This window comes from Scyliorhinus canicula, chromosome 21 (assembly GCF_902713615.1).
Source record: "Scyliorhinus canicula chromosome 21, sScyCan1.1, whole genome shotgun sequence".
Classification (NCBI taxonomy): Eukaryota; Metazoa; Chordata; class Chondrichthyes; order Carcharhiniformes; family Scyliorhinidae; genus Scyliorhinus; species Scyliorhinus canicula.
The window spans coordinates 63,571,356-63,592,114 of NC_052166.1; the positions used below are offsets into that span (position 1 = coordinate 63,571,356).

Below are 20,759 nucleotides of genomic sequence, written 5' to 3' on the forward strand. Positions count from 1 at the left end.
CGACTGTGCCACTACACTGTCCCCACAGTGATGTGGGCATCACTGACAAAACCATTCCCTTGAACTAACTGTCAAGCTGGGCCATTACAGATGGCAGTTTGAGTCAACCACATTACTGTGGCTCTGATAAGAATGACAGATTCCTTTCGCTAAAGAAGTGAACCAGACACTCAATGATACCTTCATGGTCAGCATTACTGGGACTAGCTTTAATCCCACATTAATTGGATGTTAAATTACACCAGCTGCCATGGTTTGACAGAGGAAGCACCCTATCAACCTGCATTTCGTTTCCCCAAGAAAGGGGGGAAACCTGGTAACCGAGTGAAGGAGGAAGGGGAGAAGTGGTGCCACAGATAAAAAGCAGGGAGGTCGGAGGTAAGGTAGCACAGTGGTTAGCACCGTTGCTTCACTGCACCAGGGATCCGGGTCCGATTCCCAGCTTGGGTCACTGTCCGGTTTCCTCCCACAAGTCCCAAAATACGTGCTGTTAGATGAATTGGACATTCAGAATTCTCTCAGTGTACCCAAACAGGTGCTGCAGTGTGACCAGGGGATTGTCACAGTAACGTCATTGCAGTGTTAATATAAGCCTACTTGTGATACAAATAAAGATTATTATTGATATGGTGGATAGCTGCAACACTGAAGAGAATAAAAGTGAATTCTGGAGGGCTTTGAGTTGCTCACGGGAAAAGTGCATGAGACATCAGGATTTCATAAAATAAGGGAACTCTTGAGGAGAAATAAAACTGATTTTATGCATTCTTCTTTGTAAGTAGTTGGCGCTTGATTGTTTAACTTTTGATATACAATAAAGCTGTGTTTGTTTAAAACGGAGAAAAAAATAGAAAGATTATTATACTGTGAGGCCCTGTGTTGCACGGCCCGTGTGTGAATTGCAACACTCGGGAGGAGGTGGCGGATCATGTGATCTGGGCCCTGCTGCATTGTGGGACATGTAGTCCAAAGGCGACCGGAAGCCGCCGTTGGGACCGGAAGCTCCCTCCGGACCGTCTTCCAGAATCTTCCCCCCCGCCACTCGCAGTCAGTGCGCAGCCAAACCCGGAGCCGAGCCCAGGTTTTGTTGGCGGGCTGGTTTGTGCTCGGAAGGGGCGGCGGGATGCCGGCGGGGAAGAGTTACCGGAGGAGGCGAGAGGAGGAGTCCGAGGAGGATGAAGAGGACGAACAGAGGGTGGTGGAGGTCAGGTGAGAGCCGAGGGCCTCAGCAGTTAGGGTAGGCCCCGGCCTGAGAGAGGGCAGGCAGGCCCCGGCCTGAGAGAGGGCAGGCAGGCCCCGGCCTGAGAGAGGGCAGCCAGGCAGGCCCCGGCCTGAGAGAGGGCAGGCAGGCAGGCCCCGGCCTGAGAGAGGGCAGGCAGGCAGGCCCCGGCCTGAGAGAGGGCAGGCAGGCAGGCCCCGGCCTGAGAGAGGGCAGGCAGGCAGGCCCCGGCCTGAGAGAGGGCAGGCAGGCAGGCCCCGGCCTGAGAGAGGGCAGGCAGGCAGGCCCCGGCCTGAGAGAGGGCAGGCAGGCAGGCCCCGGCCTGAGAGAGGGCAGGCAGGCAGGCCCCGGCCTGAGAGAGGGCAGGCAGGCAGGCCCCGGCCTGAGAGAGGGCAGGCAGGCAGGCCCCGGCCTGAGAGAGGGCGGGCAGGCAGGCAGGCCCCGGCCTGAGAGAGGGCAGGCAGGCAGGCCCCGGCCTGAGAGAGGGCAGGCAGGCCCCGGCCCGAAGCAGCACATCCACCCTGACCTGAGGGCAGCCCGCCCCGGCCTTGAAGCAGCCCGGACAGACTGCATTTATATAGCACTTTTCACCCCCCCCGAAGGGCAATTTATTATCTACCTGACCAATCCACCTAACCTGCACATCTTTGGACTGTGGGAGGAAGCCGGAGCACCCGGAGGAAACCCACGCACACACGGGGAGAATGTGCAATCTCCGCACTCGCTGTCACCCGAGGCCGGAATTGAACTCGGGTCTCTGGCGCCATGGGCAGTGGAACGGAGTGTTTTTAGCACTTTATTTGTGTTTCAGATTTCCAAGATTTGCTGTGTTTTGTTTGCCAACCAAGGTCAACTCCACCCGCCCCCCCCCCCCCCCCCCCCCTTGAAATAGTGGCATGGGATATTTCATGTCCGCCCAAGCAGGGAGATGGGGTCTCGGTTTAACATCTCATTGGAGTGACAACACCTCCAGCAGCGCAGCACTCCCTCAGTATTGCACTGCAATGCCAGCCTGGATATTTGTGCTCGTGATTCAACTTGAGACTTGAACCCATGACCTGACCCAGTGCGAGAGTCCTCCCAACTGAGGTATGGTTGGCAACTAAAGTCCTAAATGTGCTCTGAATGAATCCATTGGCAACTGCATCACATGTTTAGTACATTTTATTCTCCTTCCTCCAGATTGCTTTCCAAGATATTGCAGCAATAATTAATTCTTTGTGAACTTGCTGACATTTATACTTATCCATAGTTGCTAATTTGATCTGACAGTGAGTTGGGGGGGCTATTTCAGGGTGGCAGGTAACCACATTGATGTGGGTTTGGAGTTATGGAGGTGTCCCCCCCCCCCCCCCCCCCCCCCCCCCCCACACAAAAAGCCTCAAAATATATAATAGGCCTAAATAAGCATTAACAGGAGGGGACGGATTAAGTGTGTTTATTAGGTAATTCTAATTTAGGTCAGGGTGCTAGAGGACTGCTCCTTCAAGTCAGCAATGTGAAGCAAAAGTTGTTTATATGCTGTTTTGACATATGGTTATAGTGTCCTCTAGTGGCAACACTGATGTTATGAAGAATTTTGATTTTTTTTTGTGTTGTGTTGATACAGTACAGTAAGGCTACGAATGAATCCAGCTCCCATCAGTCAGTCAGTGTCCCCCTCAGTGTGACCAGGTGATTACCCCCACTGTTTTGTAATTGACTCGTTGCTAGAAATTTAACAAGCAGTCAGGTTATATCAACTCAGTTATTTATTTCATTCCACCCTCTGGACCTTATCTGATATCCCAAGTTAAATTCAAGGACACCACCTTGGGCTTGCCAGTTTGTTGTTAGACATACAAACGCAATAAATATCTTATATTCTCATTTTCTGAAGTTGCTGTGTAAGAAGCTTTTTTCTCCCCAAATCACCAATTGTAATCTTCTTTTCGAAGGTCGAAAGTAGATGAACTGAAGGAAATTCAGAGTCTGCGGAGAAGACAAAATGGAGTGAGGTAGGTGCAATTCGCATGGCAGCGAATGGGCAGGATCTGTACCTACCATCGAATATTTTAGAACATAGAACATTACAGCGCAGTACGGGCGCTTCGGCCCTCGATGTTGCGCTGACCCGTGAAATCATCTGAAGCCTATCTGGCCTACACTATTCCATTTTCATCCATATGTCTATCCAGTGACCACTTAAATGCCCTTAAATTTGGCGAGTCTACTACTGTTGCAGGCAGGGCGTTCCACACCCCTACTACTCTCTGAGTAAAGAAACTGCCTCTGACATTTTCTATCAAAGTAACAGGTGAACAGTGCATAATGATTTGGCATGTGCACATTGCATACCTCCGTGCATCTGTGAACCACAGTCTTTAAAGTGGTGGGGGAAAATATCTCTCGGAAGAGTCACATTGGCATGTTGCATTAGTGCCTACAGAGTTCCTTTCTGGGCTGAACACAAAGCTGTGTGAGAGTTTGAGTACCAATGACCATAATGTGTTCACGTTACACATAATGAGGATTGGAGAGGTGACTAAAATCCAAAGTAAATAGCCATATTTTGAGAGGACCAAATATTTTAAGTTTGTGCGTGCATGCGTTAATTAAGCTGGGGAAGGTATAGTAGAGACAACTTGTCTGGGAGAAATAAAAGAGGTAACGGTGCTGACCACATGCATTTATAATTAGGCCACGGGGAGGTAGATTTATAAGTAACTAGGTTATATTTAGAAATTTGCATTAAGAGATAGATAGGAACTTGGCTTTTTCAGCTGTTATATTTCAAAAGGGAGCAAGAGATATATTTCAAAAGGGAGCAAGAGACTTTTACAATTTATAAAATAAACCAGGGAATGTTACTAAATTTTCACTTGAATGAGGTTTGGAACTCTCCCAGAAACAGTAGTTGAAGCTAGAGCAGTTGTTAAATTTAAATCTGACCCAGACAGACTTTTGTTAAGCAAAGATATTCAGGGATATGGGCCAAAGGCAGGTATATGGAGTTCGGCCACAGATCAGCCCTAATCTCATTAGATGACGGGACAGGCTCGAGAGGCTGAATGGACTACTCCTGCTCCTATGTAATGTTAGTCCAGCCAGCAATGCTTGCATTCCATGAATTAATTAAAAACAAAATACGCGGGATATTAAATGACCTACCTGTTCAAATGTCATTGTTCTAAAAGAATCAAAGGGTAGCAATCAGTATTAGATAAAAGAGCTGTGGTGCGACTTAAAATTGCAACAGGTGAGTTTTTAAATTGAAGAATAACTTTCTAAGAGCTTCGGGTTGATAATTCAGAAAGCAAGATTTAAGAAGTTCAGTGATGCCAACGCAGGCAGTGAGTCTCCACTGTGTCATCAGAAGGAAGCATTAAGCAAAATCAAAATACCTTTAGTGACTTCTCATTCTGTTGCTTGTTACAGTGCTGCCGCCTTGCTGGTTGGAGAGCAAGTACCGGAAGAAACATCAACTGTGGTAAGTTGCTTCATGTCATAATGTGTGAATTTCAGTGCAGCAACAGCAACAATCTATATTTCAAAGGCGTGCCTTTAATAAAACACCCCCAAGACCCTACACATGAGCGTCATACAGCAAAGCTTGACGGCGAGCTACACAGAATATTAGGGCAGAAAGCCTAAAGTGGTAGATTTTACAGGAGCGTTTTGGAGGATGAAAGGTGCAGAGAGGTTTAGAGCTGAAGACTGATGGAGGAACAATTAAAATATAGGGTGATCAAGGGGCCAGAATGAGATAAATGCAGATACTGCAGAGGGTTGTGGACGTGGAGGAGATTACAGAGAAAGGCAGCACCCAGACCATGGAGAGATTTGAAAACCAAGCATTGATGAATCGGGACCAAGTATAGGTGTGTGAATACAGGGGTAATGGATGAGTGAATTAAGGACATAGGCAGCGGAGTTTTGGATGGCCTCAAATCTATGAAGATGCACCTTGGGAGCACATCGGAATAGTCAAGCCTAGAGGCAGCTGAAGACGAGCTGAGGCAGGGACAAAGTCAGCATTGTTACTGAGGTGGAAATTGGCGGTATTAGTGATGTGGGTGTGTGGCGGGAAGCCAACTTGGGGTCAAAAACCATCCGATTCAGCCTCAGGACAGTTGCCAGGGAGACGAACGGAGCCGGTTGGTGGGGAAAGAAGTTGATAGCAGGGATTGTAAGCAACAGCTTCCGTCTTCCCAATATTTAATTGGAGGAAATTACTGCTCGTTCAGTATGGCTTGTTGGATAAGCCATCTGACAAGAAGAGGTCGAGAGCGATTTGTATTCAGAATGTGGGCCATCACCTAATACTAGAGCCTAACATGACTAATCATAGAATTTACAGTGCAGTAGAAGGCCAATTGGCCCATCGAGTCTGCACCGGCCCTTACAAAGAGCACCCTACTGAAGCCCAAGTATCTACCCTGTCCCCGTAACCCAGCAAGTCCAACTTCACATTTTTTGGACACGAAGGGAAAGTTTAGTATGGCCAATCCACCTAACCAGCATATCTTTGGACTGTGGGAGGAACCGGAGCTGCCGGAGGAAACCCATGCACACACGAGGAAAACATGCAGACTCCGCACAGACAGTTACCCAAGCCGAGACTCGAACCTGGGACCATGGAGATGTGAAGCAACTGTGCTAACCATTATGCTACCGTGCTGCCCACACTAATGGCCTAGTCATTGCCATCAATGTGTGGCACAGTGGTTAGCACTGCTGCCTTACAGCACCGGGGACCCCGGTTCAATTCCGGCCATGCGTCGCTGTCCGTGTGGGGTTTGCACTTTCTCGCCGTGTCTGCCTGGATTTCCTCCCACAGTCCAACGATGTGCAGGTTGGGTGGATTGACCATGATAAATTGCCCCTTATTGTCCAGGGATGTGCAAGTTTGATTATGGGATTAAGGAGATAGGGTGGGTGGGCACACATAAATGGGCAGAGTACTCATTCGAAGGGGCAGTGCAGACGCAGTGGGCCGAATAGCCTCCTTCTGCATTGTAGTGATTCTATGATCAAAGGTGCTACACCACAATGCCTCCTGTATTATCAAAGAATCATTCACCACAGAAGGTGACCCATTCTGCCTCTAACAGCTCTTTCAATGACCCCTGAAAATCCTCACTTCAATTATTTATCCAATTCTAATTTTTTAATAAAGTAATTAGGTCATAATTTACCATCAAAGTAACGGTGAGGCTCATGGAGCCCCCTGTTATTTATGTGCTGAAGTAACTTCAGATCAGAAGCAGATGTGGGGCTTTTGAGAGATAAGTATTTTGAAACTGGCACTCTTGTTTACTGTAGTTGGTCCAGTGGTATTGGTCAGGCCTGTTAGGTGGATTGGCGATGCTAAAATTGCCCGTAGTGTAAGGTTAATGGGGGGATTGTTGGGTTACGGGTATATGGGTTTAAGTAGGGCGATCATTGCTCGGCACAACATCGAGGGCCGAAGGGCCTGTTCTGTGCTGTACTGTTCTATGTTCTATGTATAGCTGAAGTATTTGGGAGGGGGGGTTCACTCAGGGTTGCACTTCACCCCCGCTATTAATACATCTTCATGCTTAGATGCCTGGACAGCTGGGGGAAAGTGAGCCTGAAGTTTAACGGACGCTCATGAGGTTTTTTATTGAGCTGCAGATGGATGACTATAGGGTGTAAAAACTGTAGATCATTTTCTTAAAGCTCCTTTGCCTTTTTCAAACTCTTTTACTTTGAAATCCCTCAAAACTTATTCCACCGTTTAGTTCCCCTCTATTTATTTCCATTCCCTCCAGTGCAAAACCATCTCCTTATAAAGCGCTTCAGATGGACTTCTGAAGAGCAGCACTGTAGAAATGCACATTATTGAGTGGCTGTGTGATTGGAACAATGTGTCACTGAGCTGGGAAATTTACTTGTCTACTTTTAAAATCAGTACTGATCTTTAAGGAGCATTGTTAATTTATCTATCTGTGAAAAATGTACAAGATATTGTTTTTGTTCATAATGTACTTAAAAGCTACAATATATTTGTTGTGCGCAGGATGACCCTTTTAAACTGAAGACTGGCGGGATGATTGACATGAAGCTCATAAAGGACAAAAAACGCGAGAGGTGGGGAATCTTAAAAAAAGGCAAAAAATTTACCAATTATCCGTTAATTTCATTACGTAGTCGAATTTGACAGCACAGAAATAGGCCACTGGTGCCCATGCCAGCACTTTACGTGAGCTCTCCCTTAGGCTTACTCAAAGCAGAATTTATGCTTTCAAGAATGCAAAATGGCAGCCATATAGCTGTATACGTTTGTGACGTTTAATCTACGAGGATCCCTCTTGTTTCTGTGGCGTTAAAGAACGTGTTAGGTTTCTTATCCGGTTTCTTTTTTTGCTTGTCTGCCACTGACCCATATGAGAAAGGAGATTGAGGGGAATGCAAATTGTGGGGAATAGAATGACTGACAAAATTTTATATTGATTACATGCTTGAAATGCATCCGAAACAAAATTACGTACCTTGAGATTTTCCTCCCTCGCTCTTCCACCAACTGAAAGCAAGGGTTGGCTGGTTGGAGAATTGAACATCTTTTCTTTCCTTCCAGGATTGAAGAGGAAGACACGGACTTGAACCTGGGTACATCATTTTCAGTGGAGACAAATCGGCGTGATGAAGATGCCGACATGTAAGTCTTGACCTTGCGTCGCACTGCTCTGAGAAGGGAGAATGAGCTTTTTGTTTTCTCCTGGTTTTACTGTACCAGTGCGCACAGCATCAAATTTGCCATGCATGTGTTGTCTCGCTGTGCAAGTCACCACCCTCATGCTCACACACGTGCCGGGCAGATAACCTCGCCTCTGGGTCGAGTATGGTCACCCTGAATCTCCAGAGCTCCTCTCTAGCTCGTGGCTCATCTGTTTCCGTAAAAATGGAAATGTTCCAACTCCGTATTTGGAGTAAAAGGGGAAAACACCGGGAAAACACTCAACAGGTGAGAGAGAACCGGTTCCTGTTTCAGGTCAGTGATCTTTGGTCAGAAGCTTCTGACGAAAGGTCGGCGGCCTGAAACATTAACTGTTTCAGTCTGCCCAGATGTTGCCAGATCTGCTGAGTGTTCCTCGCACTTTCTGTGTTTGTGCTTTAGATTTCCGACATCTGCAAAATTTTAGTTCTGTAGTACTGTTATTCGGCGTGTTTGGGTGCAGCAGCTCTTGGTCGAAGTGAACTTTGATTCCTCAATAGTTTTTTGCATGTTAGGTTCCAGTCTGATTGGATATTAATTCATTTTGTATATAGCTTTTTCTGCAGGAATAAGACTGCTTGCCAGTTGGATTAATCCAGTCAAAGTGCTTATATGTTGTTCAGAGCTTTTTACGAAACATCATCGCAAATGACCACTCGTCCTGTCGACTCTTGCACAATACTTTTGGGAGAGGCAAAGGGTTAAGGGCGAAACGGTCAAACCAAAAAAGAAGACTTTGGGAAAATGATCTCCTTATTCTTATTACGATCAGAGGAGACAATTTGGTCCATTGTGTCCGTGTCAACTCTTTGAGATATATCCAATCACTTCCACCCTCTGCTGTTTTCCCCATAGCCCGGCACATCTTTCCCAATTATTTATCCAGTTCCTGTTTGAAAGTTGCTATGGAATCTGCTTCCAACACTCTTTTTAGCCAGGGCACCCTAGCTCTCAATTTGTTACGTTATAAAAATTCTCAACTCCCCTTTGTGTCCTCTGGTTACTGACAGTTTATTTTTATTTACTCGGTGAAGTCTATTGTAATTTTGAACGCCTCTATTAAATCTCCCGTTATCCATTTTTCGCCAAATTCCAGCTTCCCTCTATCTCCCAGTATCACTGATATCTTTCATCCCTGGTACTGCTCTAGTAAATATCTGTATGTTCTCCAAAGCCTTGCCATCCTACACCGCATTAAAAATAAGATGGGCAGATATTTTTGTCTCCTTGCGTTTATGGAAGGTCTATGGCAGATGGAGGAAACTAATTTCCTCCTTGCGTCCCATCAGAACCTGTAACATAAGGCATTGAGGAACCTGCAAGCTGTTGACCTATTATGACGCGTTACTCTGTTTAGTAAGTGCCTGCATTCACCTCTGTATTGGAGAGTAACCCATTGTTCTGTGTCAGGATGAAGTACATCGAGACAGAACTGAAGAGGAGGAAAGGAATCCTGGAGAACGAGGAGCAGAAGGCAAAGGTTAAAAACCCAGAGGACCAACTCTACGAGCTGCCCGACAATATCAATGTTTCGTCTGCCAAGCGCACAGAGGAAATGTTATCCAATCAGATGCTCAGTGGCATTCCGGAGGTGGATCTGGGCATTGAGTAAGTGTTTATTCTTTTAAATCTACTGTAAGACCAGTTGAAGAAACTGAAGTATATGCGGGACTGCACCACTGAAAAATCTACTTATGCTTCCAGTTTTAGAACACATTTTATCTGCAGGGTCCATATCACTCGCTACAGAATTTGTTTATTGTGTATTAGTAAAAATTTAATAGGCTGTATATGGTGACTCCTCAAAGCGTGGCGAGTGCGGAGCTGATTCCCATCACACCTGCTGTAAGTGACTGCAATTTTAAAAAATAATTTGTTAATGGGATGTGGGTGCCAATGGCAACATCATTATTTATTGCCCATCTCCAATTGCCTTTTGAGAAGGTGTTAATCTGCCACCTTTTTGAACTGCTGAAAGTCCATCTGATGCGGATACTTTCCACAGCGCTGTTAGGAAGAGCGTTCCGTGATTTTGATCCAGACCCAGAATTTGTGTACGGCAACTACCTTGTTTAATACAGTAGTCCCCCTTTATAACGCGGGTGTTGGGGTCCAAGACAGCCACCCGCGTTGCATCCGAGCCGCGGATATCCACGATGGGGGTTTTAAATTTATTTTAAAATCTATGCATGCGCTTCCCATTGTGAGTCTACGGGGGGCGAGGGGAGAGGTCGGACCCCCATAGACTCACAATGGGAATCGCATGCATAGATTTTTAAATAAATTTAAAACCCCCATCGTGGATCTAATTAAAACAAGCACTGCTGCATTTTTAACAACTTGGATTGGAGGGAGAGAGCAGCCGGCAGTGTCAATTTCAGCGGCCGGCTCACTTTGATCCGGAGAGGGAAGCTGCTCTCTCACTGAAACAATCAGCCGGCCGCTGAAATTGACACTGCCGGCTGCTCTCTCCCTCCAATCAGAAACATTAAAATTTAAAAGTTGGATTGGAGGGAGAGAGCAGCTGGCAGTGTCAATTCCAGCGGCCGGCTGATTGTTTCAGTGAGAGAGCAGCTTCCCTCTCCGGATCAAAGTGAGCCAGCCGCTGAAATTGACACAACTGACAGTTGGGGTCCATAAGCCCCCCCGCGGTATATCGCGAACCGCGGTATTGCGGAGCGCGGTATAACGGGGGACTACTGTATAGCCATCGCTGCATTTTACTGGAGATGTGAACGAGAGACGTTGTCGTAGTTTGGGTCGTGAGTTCTGTTTTGTTGAGGTTGAGTAAATAGACGGTCTTTGCTGTAAGTGCCTACCTAGCGGGAGTCAATACTTATTCTGGATTTAGCATTCAGACTTCACTGCTATTGGTATTCCAATAGACTGCCATTAGATCATTGAAACTCTTTATCCACTTTCGGTTCCATAGTAACAAAGCCCTGTTCTCGGACAAGGTTAGGTGCCTGGTTCAGCTACCCTGTCCATCCAACTGCCCACATGATCATCTTGGCATTGTCCACATCTTAATAACTCTGAATTCTGTTTTTCTACAGGAACCTGTCATGCAGTTCCTTTTCTAGCACCCTTGTTGATTGTCTGATTCCATGCATTTATCACCGTTTCACAGAAACATGTGTGGCTGAATTTCCCACTTGTTTTTTGTCACCCTCAATTTGAAAATGCGAGCCCACAGTCCTGAATTTTGTATTCTGCGGAGAAAAGAAATTGAATTTGCTTCCTCCTGTAATCTTCAACATGAATATCAAATCGTCCTCCAGTCTTCTATTTTCAAGAGAGAAAGGACATCAAGTAACCAAAAAAGTTTGTTTCTGCCTACGTCAACTTTATAGTGTAGAATGGCACAGAAAGGCCATATAGCCAATTGTTCAATTTGACCAAAGCTCCACAGGTGTTTCCACTTCAAGTAATCATCAAGTTCCCAATTGAAACTAACCACTCAATTTGCTTCCACTGACCACAACTTGTTATTTTTCCTCATACTAACTGCGCTTATTTTTTTAACTTTAAGTGCAAAAATAAAGAATATTATCAGCACTGAAGAAGCAAAAGCCCTGCTGCTGGCAGAACAGCGCAACAAAAAGAAAGACAATGGTACTTCTTTCGTACCCACCAACATCGCGGTCAATTATGTTCAACACAACCGGTGTAAGTATTGACGCATCTCTGCGATTGATCTTTATCAAGGCTGCAGTTTGATGGCCTGGTTTTCCTTGTGTATGGCTGGCCAAGGCAGTTTCAATTTGGATCTAAAACAAAACAAAAACAGCAGTTTTGAATAAAGTGCGGAATCACAGGAAGTGGAAGGAAAAGAGTGATGGATAGGTCCTCTGATGGTGTGGCTGGCAGGGTGGCACAAGTGGCGCAGCGGCAGGGTGGCAAAACTTCTGCGGCGTGGCAGGGTGACAAAAGTGGCACGGCGGGGGCAGTGTGAAGCAGGTGGTGATAACCAACGGCAGGTTTGTACCACGGCTTCCAGCACTCGGTAGCATTCCTTCGGGAACAAGCTTTTTCCTTTCCAAGAACAAGGAGACATATTGTCATTCGCATCTCAAAGAAACGGGAGTCTTGAGAAGGGGGCGAAGAGGGTATATATTGATGAATTTATTGTGGAGCTCCATTGAAAGGAGCCAAATCCAGATATGTGCTCCAAGCCTCTGCTAATCGCCATTGCCGTGTTCGCTGGTTTGATGCGCACGACGGAAGGGACGACATTGGGAATTCAATTCATTAATGGTTGGCTATGACATGTAACTAAAAGTAAATTGCAGATTTATTGCTCAGTGCTGTCAAGTTGCAGTTGTTGGATTTTCTGTCTCAGCAGTGGGAGTGCTATGCGCTCAATCCATGCTGCAGAATTTACCTCCACATTCTTAGTTTGGCACTCCAGTGCGGAGTAGTGCTGCATTATCAGAGGCATAGTTCGTCAAATGAGACACTGCATAGAATTACATAGCACAGAAACAGGCCATTCATCCCAACCAGTTCATGATAGTATTTATCCTGCACTGAAGCCTCCTCACGTCATTTCTCATTTAACTATATTGTAACCCTCTATTGCATAGAACAGCACAGAACAGGCCCTTTGGCCCTCAATGTTGTGCCGAGCTTTGTCCGAAACCAAGATCAAGCTATCCCACTCCCTGTCATTCTGGTGTGCTCCATGTGCCTATCCAATAACCGCTTGAAAATTCCTAAAGTGTCTGACTCCACTATCACAGCAGGCAGTCCATTCCACACCCTAATCACTCTGAGTAAAGAACCTACCTCGGACATCCCTCCTATATCTCCCACCCTGAACCTTATAATTATGCCCCCTTGTAACAGCTACATCCACCTGAGGAAATAGTCCCTGAACATCCACTCTATCTATCCCCCTCATCATCTTATAAACCTCTATTAAGTCGCCTCTCATCCTCCTCCGTTCCAAAGAGAAAAGCCCTTGTTCCCTCAACCTTTCCTCATAAGACCTACCCTCCAAACCATTCTGTCCTCCCTCATCCTTATCTAGATTCCTCTTCTAATTATTCTCTTCAACCACTCCCAGTGGTAGTGAGTTCCACATTCTTACCACTCTTTACGTGAAGAAGATCCTTCTGAATTCCCTATTGGGTTTCTTGGTGACTATATTGACGGCCTCTGGTTCTGCTCTTCCCCCACAAGATGAAACATTCTCTGTCTATCCTTTCTACCAAAACCTTTCAGAATTTTAAAGACCTCTATTAGTTCACCCCTTCGCCTTTTTTCCAGAAAGATGGGAGGCAGCAAGGTTCCACAGGATGCCAAATAACTCATTGTACCACTTATAAGGCAAGGAAGCCATTGATTGTCCTCGTCAACATTCCTCTCTCAATACTAAAATGTAAATAAATAAATAATTCAACTGGTCATTTATTACGATGTGTGGGATCCAACTTTAAAATGGCTGCTGTCTTGTATCTATAATGGCTGCTGCACTTCAGAACCAATCACTTGGTGCTGCTATACTTTGGGGGAGGTGTAGAAGTATTATCACAGGACTAATAATTCTGAGACCCAGGGTAAAGCTCCAGGTTTGAATCCCAGCACAGGAGGTGGTGAAATTTGGACCCAATACAAATCTAATTAAATCCCATTAAAGTCTAATGATGACCATGAAACCATTGTTGACTGTTGTAAAAATCCATCAGGTTCATAAATGCCAGGGAAATCCTTCATCCTTACCTGATCTGGCCTGTACGTGTCTCCAGACCCACAGCAATGTAGGTGACTCTTAAATGCCCTCTGAAATGGCATAGAAAGCCACTCAGTTCAAGGGCAATAAATGATGGTGCTCGGGACCCATGAATGTATCGGCGGGGTGGGGGGGGGAATCCTTCTGACCAGATCGTGCCACTACGCTTATTTTAAATGCTGAGACAATCCATTTTGGCTTGCGGTTCATGTCTTGTATCTATGCAACAATCCTCCTTTCTAATATGAATGACTCTCGAGATACAACCTTTAACTGTGCGGGGCTTGCTAGTCAGGGAGCACAACTTGGGCTGTGAGATGATTTTCTTTACTGAAAAAAAAATTGTCCTTAATTATTTATCCTGCGTACCTTTTCTCATAAAGTGAGGTTGTTTTTAAAGATATGATTTGAAATAGTTCAGACGGGTTTGAGCTCCTTTCCCGCAGGATCTTTGGTATGCTTTTCCCATTGCCTCGTGTTCTCTGTTGCAGTTTACCGGGAGGAATTGCACGCACCAGCAAAACGCAACAAAGAGGAACCCAAACCACGGCCCCTGAGAGTGGGAGACACCGATAAACCAGAACCTGAACGTAAGTACATAATGTCAGCATTTTATTGCCAACCCTGAGAATGTAATGGACCAGTAACAGTGATTTACAAACTCAAACTGCTGTTTGCAGATTAAAATGTGTGGCATTTTAATTTCGCTTCCACTTAATTCACTGTACCCGGTCAAGCAACTTCTCCACTATCTCTGCGATCCCCTCCAGCCCTTGAACTCTCCAGGATGTCTGTGTTAAACTAATCTTAATTTGAACATCCTCGAACATTAATTGCACTATTGGTAGCCCTCCCTTCAGCTGCCAAGGTCATAAGCTCTGGAATTCACTCCCTAACCTCTGACTCTCAACCTCTCTTTGTTTCTTTAAGATGCCCTCAAAGCCTTCCCCATGAACAATGTTTTTGCCCATCTGTTCTAATATCGCTTTATGTGGTACGATGCCTAATTTTGCTTCATAACGCTCCTGAGAAGCATTGTGGGACGTTTCATTACTTTAAAGGTGCGATATAAGTGTAAGTTGTTCATTCGGAGGGTAGTGGTTATCCAAACCATTGATAATTCATCACAAATCTGAGCTTTGATAAAGAGTCATCCAGACTGGAAACATTAGCTGTCTCCTCTCTCCACGGATGCTGTCAGACCTGCTGAGATTGTCTAGTATTTTCTGTTTTTGTTCTAAATCTGAGCCTGAATGTCCAGGCCAAGCCACACGGAAAGTGCAGTTGCTTCTACAGAAGAAAACTCTGAGCACATGGTGGCCGACTCCGGCCTTGCGCACCTTCCCGCAGCTGTGTATAGAGTAGCGTTAGCAGCGAAGGACAGAAGGAGTCCATAAGACATAGGAGCAGAATTAGGCCACTCGGCCCATTGAGTCTGCTCCGCTGATATGTTTCTCATCCCCATTCTCCTGCCTTCTCCCCTGATCCCCTTATTAATCAAGAACCTATCTATCTCTGTCTTAAAGGCACTCAGTGATTTGGCCGCCACAGATTTCTGCGGCCGAGTTCCACAGATATCAATCTCGATTGTGAAAGTTTCAATTAACCCAGCAACTGCTGATCAGATTTCTGACAATCCTTTTGTGTGGAAAAAGTAGTTCCTGATTTCACTCCTAAATGGTTGAGCTCTTGTTTAAGATTATACCCCTTTGTTCCAGATTCTCCCCACCAAAGGAAATAGCTTCTCCATATTGAACTCCTTTATCAATTTAAACAACTCCATTACATCACCCCTCAATTTTCTGAAAGCAAGCCAAATGCGACCCGTCTTCATAACTTAATCCTTTGAATACTGTATCATTTGGGCTGTACTCCTCCGAGGGTAATTCATCCTTCCCAATGTACCGTGCCAAAAACTAAACATCGTAATCCAGATGGGATCTGCCCAAATCGTTACAACAGAAGTATCACTTTTCTTTCCCTTTATATTCCAACCTTTTCCAGGTGAAATCCAACATACCATCAGCCTTTTTGAATGCTTGTACCTGTGCATTAACTTTCAGCAATTTGTGTTCCTCAACACCTAAACCCCTTTGCTGCTCCGCAACTTCATTGCAGTGTTAATGTACCCTACTTGTGACACTAATAAAGATTATTATTATTGTTCCTCATTACTCACTATTAAGGGGGGAAAAAACCTATTTGTAATTCTTGAATCCAAAGTGGACAACCTCTCAGTTCAGGATTAACCTCCATTTGCCACAGTTTTGCCTACTCATTTTATCTGCCAATGCCCCTTTGAAACTTGCTACTCCATCAGCATAACTTATGGTGCCTTTAACTTGGACATATAACACTATTCCTTCACCCATGTCATTTATATGGTGAAAAGTCAATATCCCACCAGATTCCTGGGAACACCATTTATCACTACCTATATCCCTACTCTGCCTGCTGCCTCTCAACACATGTTGAGGTCAGCTCCAATTCACTTTTTCTGTTAATCTTATCAAAGGCTTTCTATAAGCCCACATGGACGACATCCATCGTCCGCTCCTATCCATGCTAATGATCTTGGAAAATTTAACTAGTTTAGTCCGACATGCTGTGTGTCACAGATCGATGTTAACTCTGGTATTCAGTCCTCTGTCCCTATGAAGATAGATTCCAGTCACCTCTCCACTTGCTGTTGAACTGATGGTCTGTGCTTTCCTGCCTTAAATAAATTGAGTGATCGTTGCAGTTTTGCGACCCCAATGTACCATTCCTGAATCGAACAAACTTTTGAAAAATTATTAAAAATGATCTCACCAACATCTGTCTTTACTTGATCCACATTTCTCTGCAGCTTTGCAATCCCTTTTATATTCCATTTTAGCACCTCTTGATGCTTTCCTTGTTGGTTTTTATTACTGTCTCAGTCCATTGCATTTCTTGTAGTGATCGAGGAAGCCTTTTCTTATAGCTTGATGCAGCCTCTTACCTTTTATGTTCACCGTGGTTGCTTAACCATCGGGAGTGGATCGTTTGCATTTTTCGGTGTAAGCGGAGGTTCTGTATAATTCCTAACATTTTGCATACTTCCCACTGTTTGACTGGTGGCTTACCAATTCATGACTCAGCCCAGTGTAATGCAGTCAATTTATTTTTCATGTCTTTGACGTTTTCTTTAAGTGAATTTGAAGCTTTGTTAGTGACATGCCCAGGGCAGCACGGTGATGCAGTTGTTAGCACTGCTGCCTCACACCGCCGAGGACCCAGGTTTGATCCCAGTCCTGGGTCACTGCCCATGTGGAGTTTGCACATTCTCCCTGTGTCTGCCTGGGTTTCATCCCCACAACCCAAAAGATGTGCAGGGTAGGTAGATTGGCCACCCTGAATTGCCGCTGAATAGGAAAAGAATTTTAAAAAACATTGTTAGTGACTTCCCCTTCTCACTTTCAAATCTTAAAATCAAATTTAATCACACAAGGGTCATTTTGTAACATATTCCCTTACCACCAGATTGTTAATTAATTGCGATTTGTTAGTGATCACTAAATCTCTGGTGCAATGTCCCTTTCTAGGCTTCAAAAACATCTGCAGGCAATCTCCTGTCAACCTTCACTGTTCCTTCTACCCGAGATGTTCCCGCTGCCTGATCATTCTTACTGAAATGCTTCTTCCTGTACTGTACTGATGTACTGTTCTTCTTTCCCAATTTCCCTGCTGTGTCGAAAGATCCTCTAGCCTGAAATATTTTGTTCACAACTTGTAACCGGGTCTCTAATGACCAACACATCATTCCCCCAGAGCTGAAATGGTGATATTTCTTGTTTTTGTGTACAGAAAATTTGGATAATGTGCCCATCCTGCCTTTTATGACCTAATGGTATTTCTTTCTCGCACACCTTATTGCTAATCCTCTGTACATGCCAACATAGGCAATTTAATGTTATTTTTTTTCATCGCGTATGTTTTATTTTTAGTAGGTATTTTATCACTAACTAAATCTTTTCTGATCCCAAGGCATTTTGTTATCTTTAAGACTTGTTGGTATGCTGACCTCTGCCCGTACCCCTCCTTCAGGTTACTATCATATCGACCCAGGCCCTCCTTTCTCCTTCGCTGTTTAAGATCGTTTTGCAATTTCATCAATCCTCTCATCCACCTCCCTCTTCCCCGACCCCACCTGACAATTAGAGAGGAGAATTATCAGTTGAAATGTCGAGAAGAGTAAACCATTGAGTAATTCTAAACTGAGCTGTTTCCGTGTTAAACAGGCGGTGGTATCATTATAGCTAAATATTAACTTTGTATAACACTTACCAGTGGAAATATAAGTTCTTTGCTGTTCTACACCCCATCCACCATTTTCTAATACAGGCGTCTGTGCTCTTCATTGCTTTCCTACACACGTTGGTTTGCCGCAGGGAAGTAAGTCGAGAGGGGTTCCTTCAAAAGTCAGTGTTCTACTCCATTTCGTTTAAGATCCATCCTGGGGCTAGCTGTATTTTCTGTTTAAATTCTAATTATTTTCTACTTTTAAAAGGGGCTACTGCAACAAACCTATTGAGAAATAAATTTTCTTTCTACTTTTGTGCAGAATCTCCTCCAAATCGCAAACGTCCTTCCAATGAAAAGGCCACAGATGATTACCATTACGAAAAGTTTAAGAAAATGAGCAGAAGGTACTGACGGGCAGCTTGATTACCTTGTATTTTTCCCAATGTGAATATCGGCACCTTGAACGCCCTATGTAAAAACAAAGACTGATCACTTTTAAACTGTTCCGGGGGATGGGAAAGGTAGAAATGAACAGCGATTAGACTTTGCGAACTGAACTAACACCATTCTATCTAATGTTCGGCCAGAGCAGGATCAAAAAGGTTGGTCTAATATTATACCGCAGTGTAAACCCAAAGAAAAGTTCGCTGCTTCACACTGCCTTCCAACTGTTTCCATTGCTTTGTGGCAGATCACGGACTGCCACGGATATTTACAACTGTTAATTTTAACATAAAGATCTTTATGCAAGAGGGAACCGTGGAAGCGAGGTGTGAATTTATCCTAGCTGTCCTACTCTGGTTCATCTGGTGTGGTGCTTTATATGAATTTCCATTTCTGAATCCTGCAAAAAAATAGCTGAATTGGAGGAAAGGACAGTGGCTCATGACAATATTAACCAGGGCCACTGTCACCACTGCAGAGCTGAGGTAGCTTTAATCCTCCAATTTGTCAATCTGACAGTGACGGTATTTTAAAAACCGCATTGTGTCTCATACAGTATAGTGTTATGAAGCACAGCGACACACTGCTGTTCTAGAAGCAAGTAATCTCATCTTCCGAAATTGGGCTTGAATCTTTTAACTCGCTCACTCATCTACCAAACTGGCTCAATAAGACGTGCAATCTCTCAACTTGCTACAATTTCTGTCTGTAAATTAATTTCAGGATAGAGAGATAGATTGATGTAACAAAATAATTATTTTGTTTTACGTGTAAAAATGTCTTTGTGCTGTAAATGTATCTAAAATAAATTTCTTATCCTTGTTTAATGATTTAATATAAATGTTTTCCTGGTTTATTTTGCATGACAGTCTAATTGGTGCTGGTACTGTGCCATAGGAGAGTTCTCAAACTCCACTAGGGTGCTTAAAGTGGGCAAGGTAAATCAGTAAGTGTGAGGCTGAGCCTCACACATTACACTTGCATCAGCAGAGAGTTCAAGAACCCTGACATTGCGATCACAGAGCAAAACCAACTATGACGTTAGATCCTCTGCTATTTACGACTTCATCTAGCATATAGAGGAAGGAAGGTATTTATGGGAAGCTTAAAGCTGACAGTCGATTGCAAGATAAGTCTAGTAAAAGGTTTGTTGTGTTCTGGCTTGCGAACTAAAGAAACTGGCACAGGGGAAGATTAGTTGGCTCACCAAGCATGCCCCACACCAAGATGGCTGGGCCATCACGAATAAAAGCTTCTTCCCCCTCTTTGCTATATCACACATTCAATCTACTGGGAGTGACAAAAGGCAGGCGATAAAAGCTCTGGGCCAGTGCAGGATGAAATGTTCAGTAACATTCTAACATTCCTCTCTGACCACCACTTTCACCCCCAAACCCTCTTCCCCCACTCCCGCCCAATCCCAGACAACTGAAACCTGTCCAGGAGATTACACAAACCAAGTGTTATCTATTACCACCTTCAGACATGATGTAATCTCTGTCACAGTAAGGACCAGGTCCAAGTACTGGGCTAATGGTAAGATTCTTGGTAGCGTGGACGAGCAGAGAGATCTTGGTGTCCATGTCCATAGATCCCTGAAAGTTGCCACCCAGGTTGAGAGGGTTGTTAAGAAGGCGTACGGTGTGTTAGCTTTTATTGGTAGAGGAATTGAGTTTCGGAGCCATGAGGTCATGTTGCAGTTGTACAAAACTCTGGTGCGGCCGCATTTGGAGTATTGTGTGCAGTTCTGGTCGCCACATTATAGGAAAGATGTGGAAGCATTGGAAAGGGTACAGAGGAGATTTACAAGAATGTTGCCTGGTATGGAGGGAAGATCATATGAGGAAAGGCTGAAGGACTTGAGGCTGTTTTCGTTAGAGGGAAGAAGGTTAAGAGGGGACTTAATTGAGGCATACAAGATGATCAGAGGATTAGATAGGGTGGACATCGAGAGCCTTTTTCCTCGGATGATGTCGTCCAGCACGAGGGGACATAGCTTTAAATTGAGGGGAGATAGATATAGGACAGATGTCAGAGGTAGGTTCTTTACTCAGAGTAGTAAGGGCATGGAATACCCTGCCTGCAACAATAGTGGACTCGCCAACACTAAATGCATTCAAATGGTCATTGGATAGGCATATGGACGATAAGGGAATAGTGTAGAGCAGTGCTTCTCAAAGTGTGGTACGTGTACCGGTGCCGGTACGCGAGCCATCGTCTGCCGGTACTTGGAGTGTTTCCAGAAAAGAAAGAGACAGTAATCCTGGATTGGCTTCTTTCGCTCACCGGTCCCTGGCACATTGAAAAAAAAAACTGCCGGTACGCCACATCAGATAGTTTGAGATGCACTGGTGTAGAGGGACTTTAGAAGGGTTTCA

The 20,759-nt window shown here is 44.7% G+C and overlaps 1 protein-coding gene across 1 annotated transcript; it reads left to right on the forward strand.

The window, feature by feature from the left end:
• Positions 1-989: 989 nt before the first annotated feature.
• c21h9orf78 (chromosome 21 C9orf78 homolog) lies at positions 990-19,218 on the forward strand. Its single transcript, XM_038781988.1, has 9 exons — positions 990-1,209; positions 3,157-3,216; positions 4,637-4,688; positions 7,242-7,312; positions 7,800-7,880; positions 9,348-9,545; positions 11,470-11,606; positions 14,163-14,261; positions 18,257-19,218. The coding sequence occupies exons 1-9, from the start codon at positions 1,124-1,126 to the stop codon at positions 18,346-18,348; spliced, it is 876 nt and encodes a 291-aa protein (XP_038637916.1). The 5' UTR covers positions 990-1,123; the 3' UTR covers positions 18,349-19,218.
• The last annotated feature ends 1,541 nt before the right edge of the window (positions 19,219-20,759 follow it).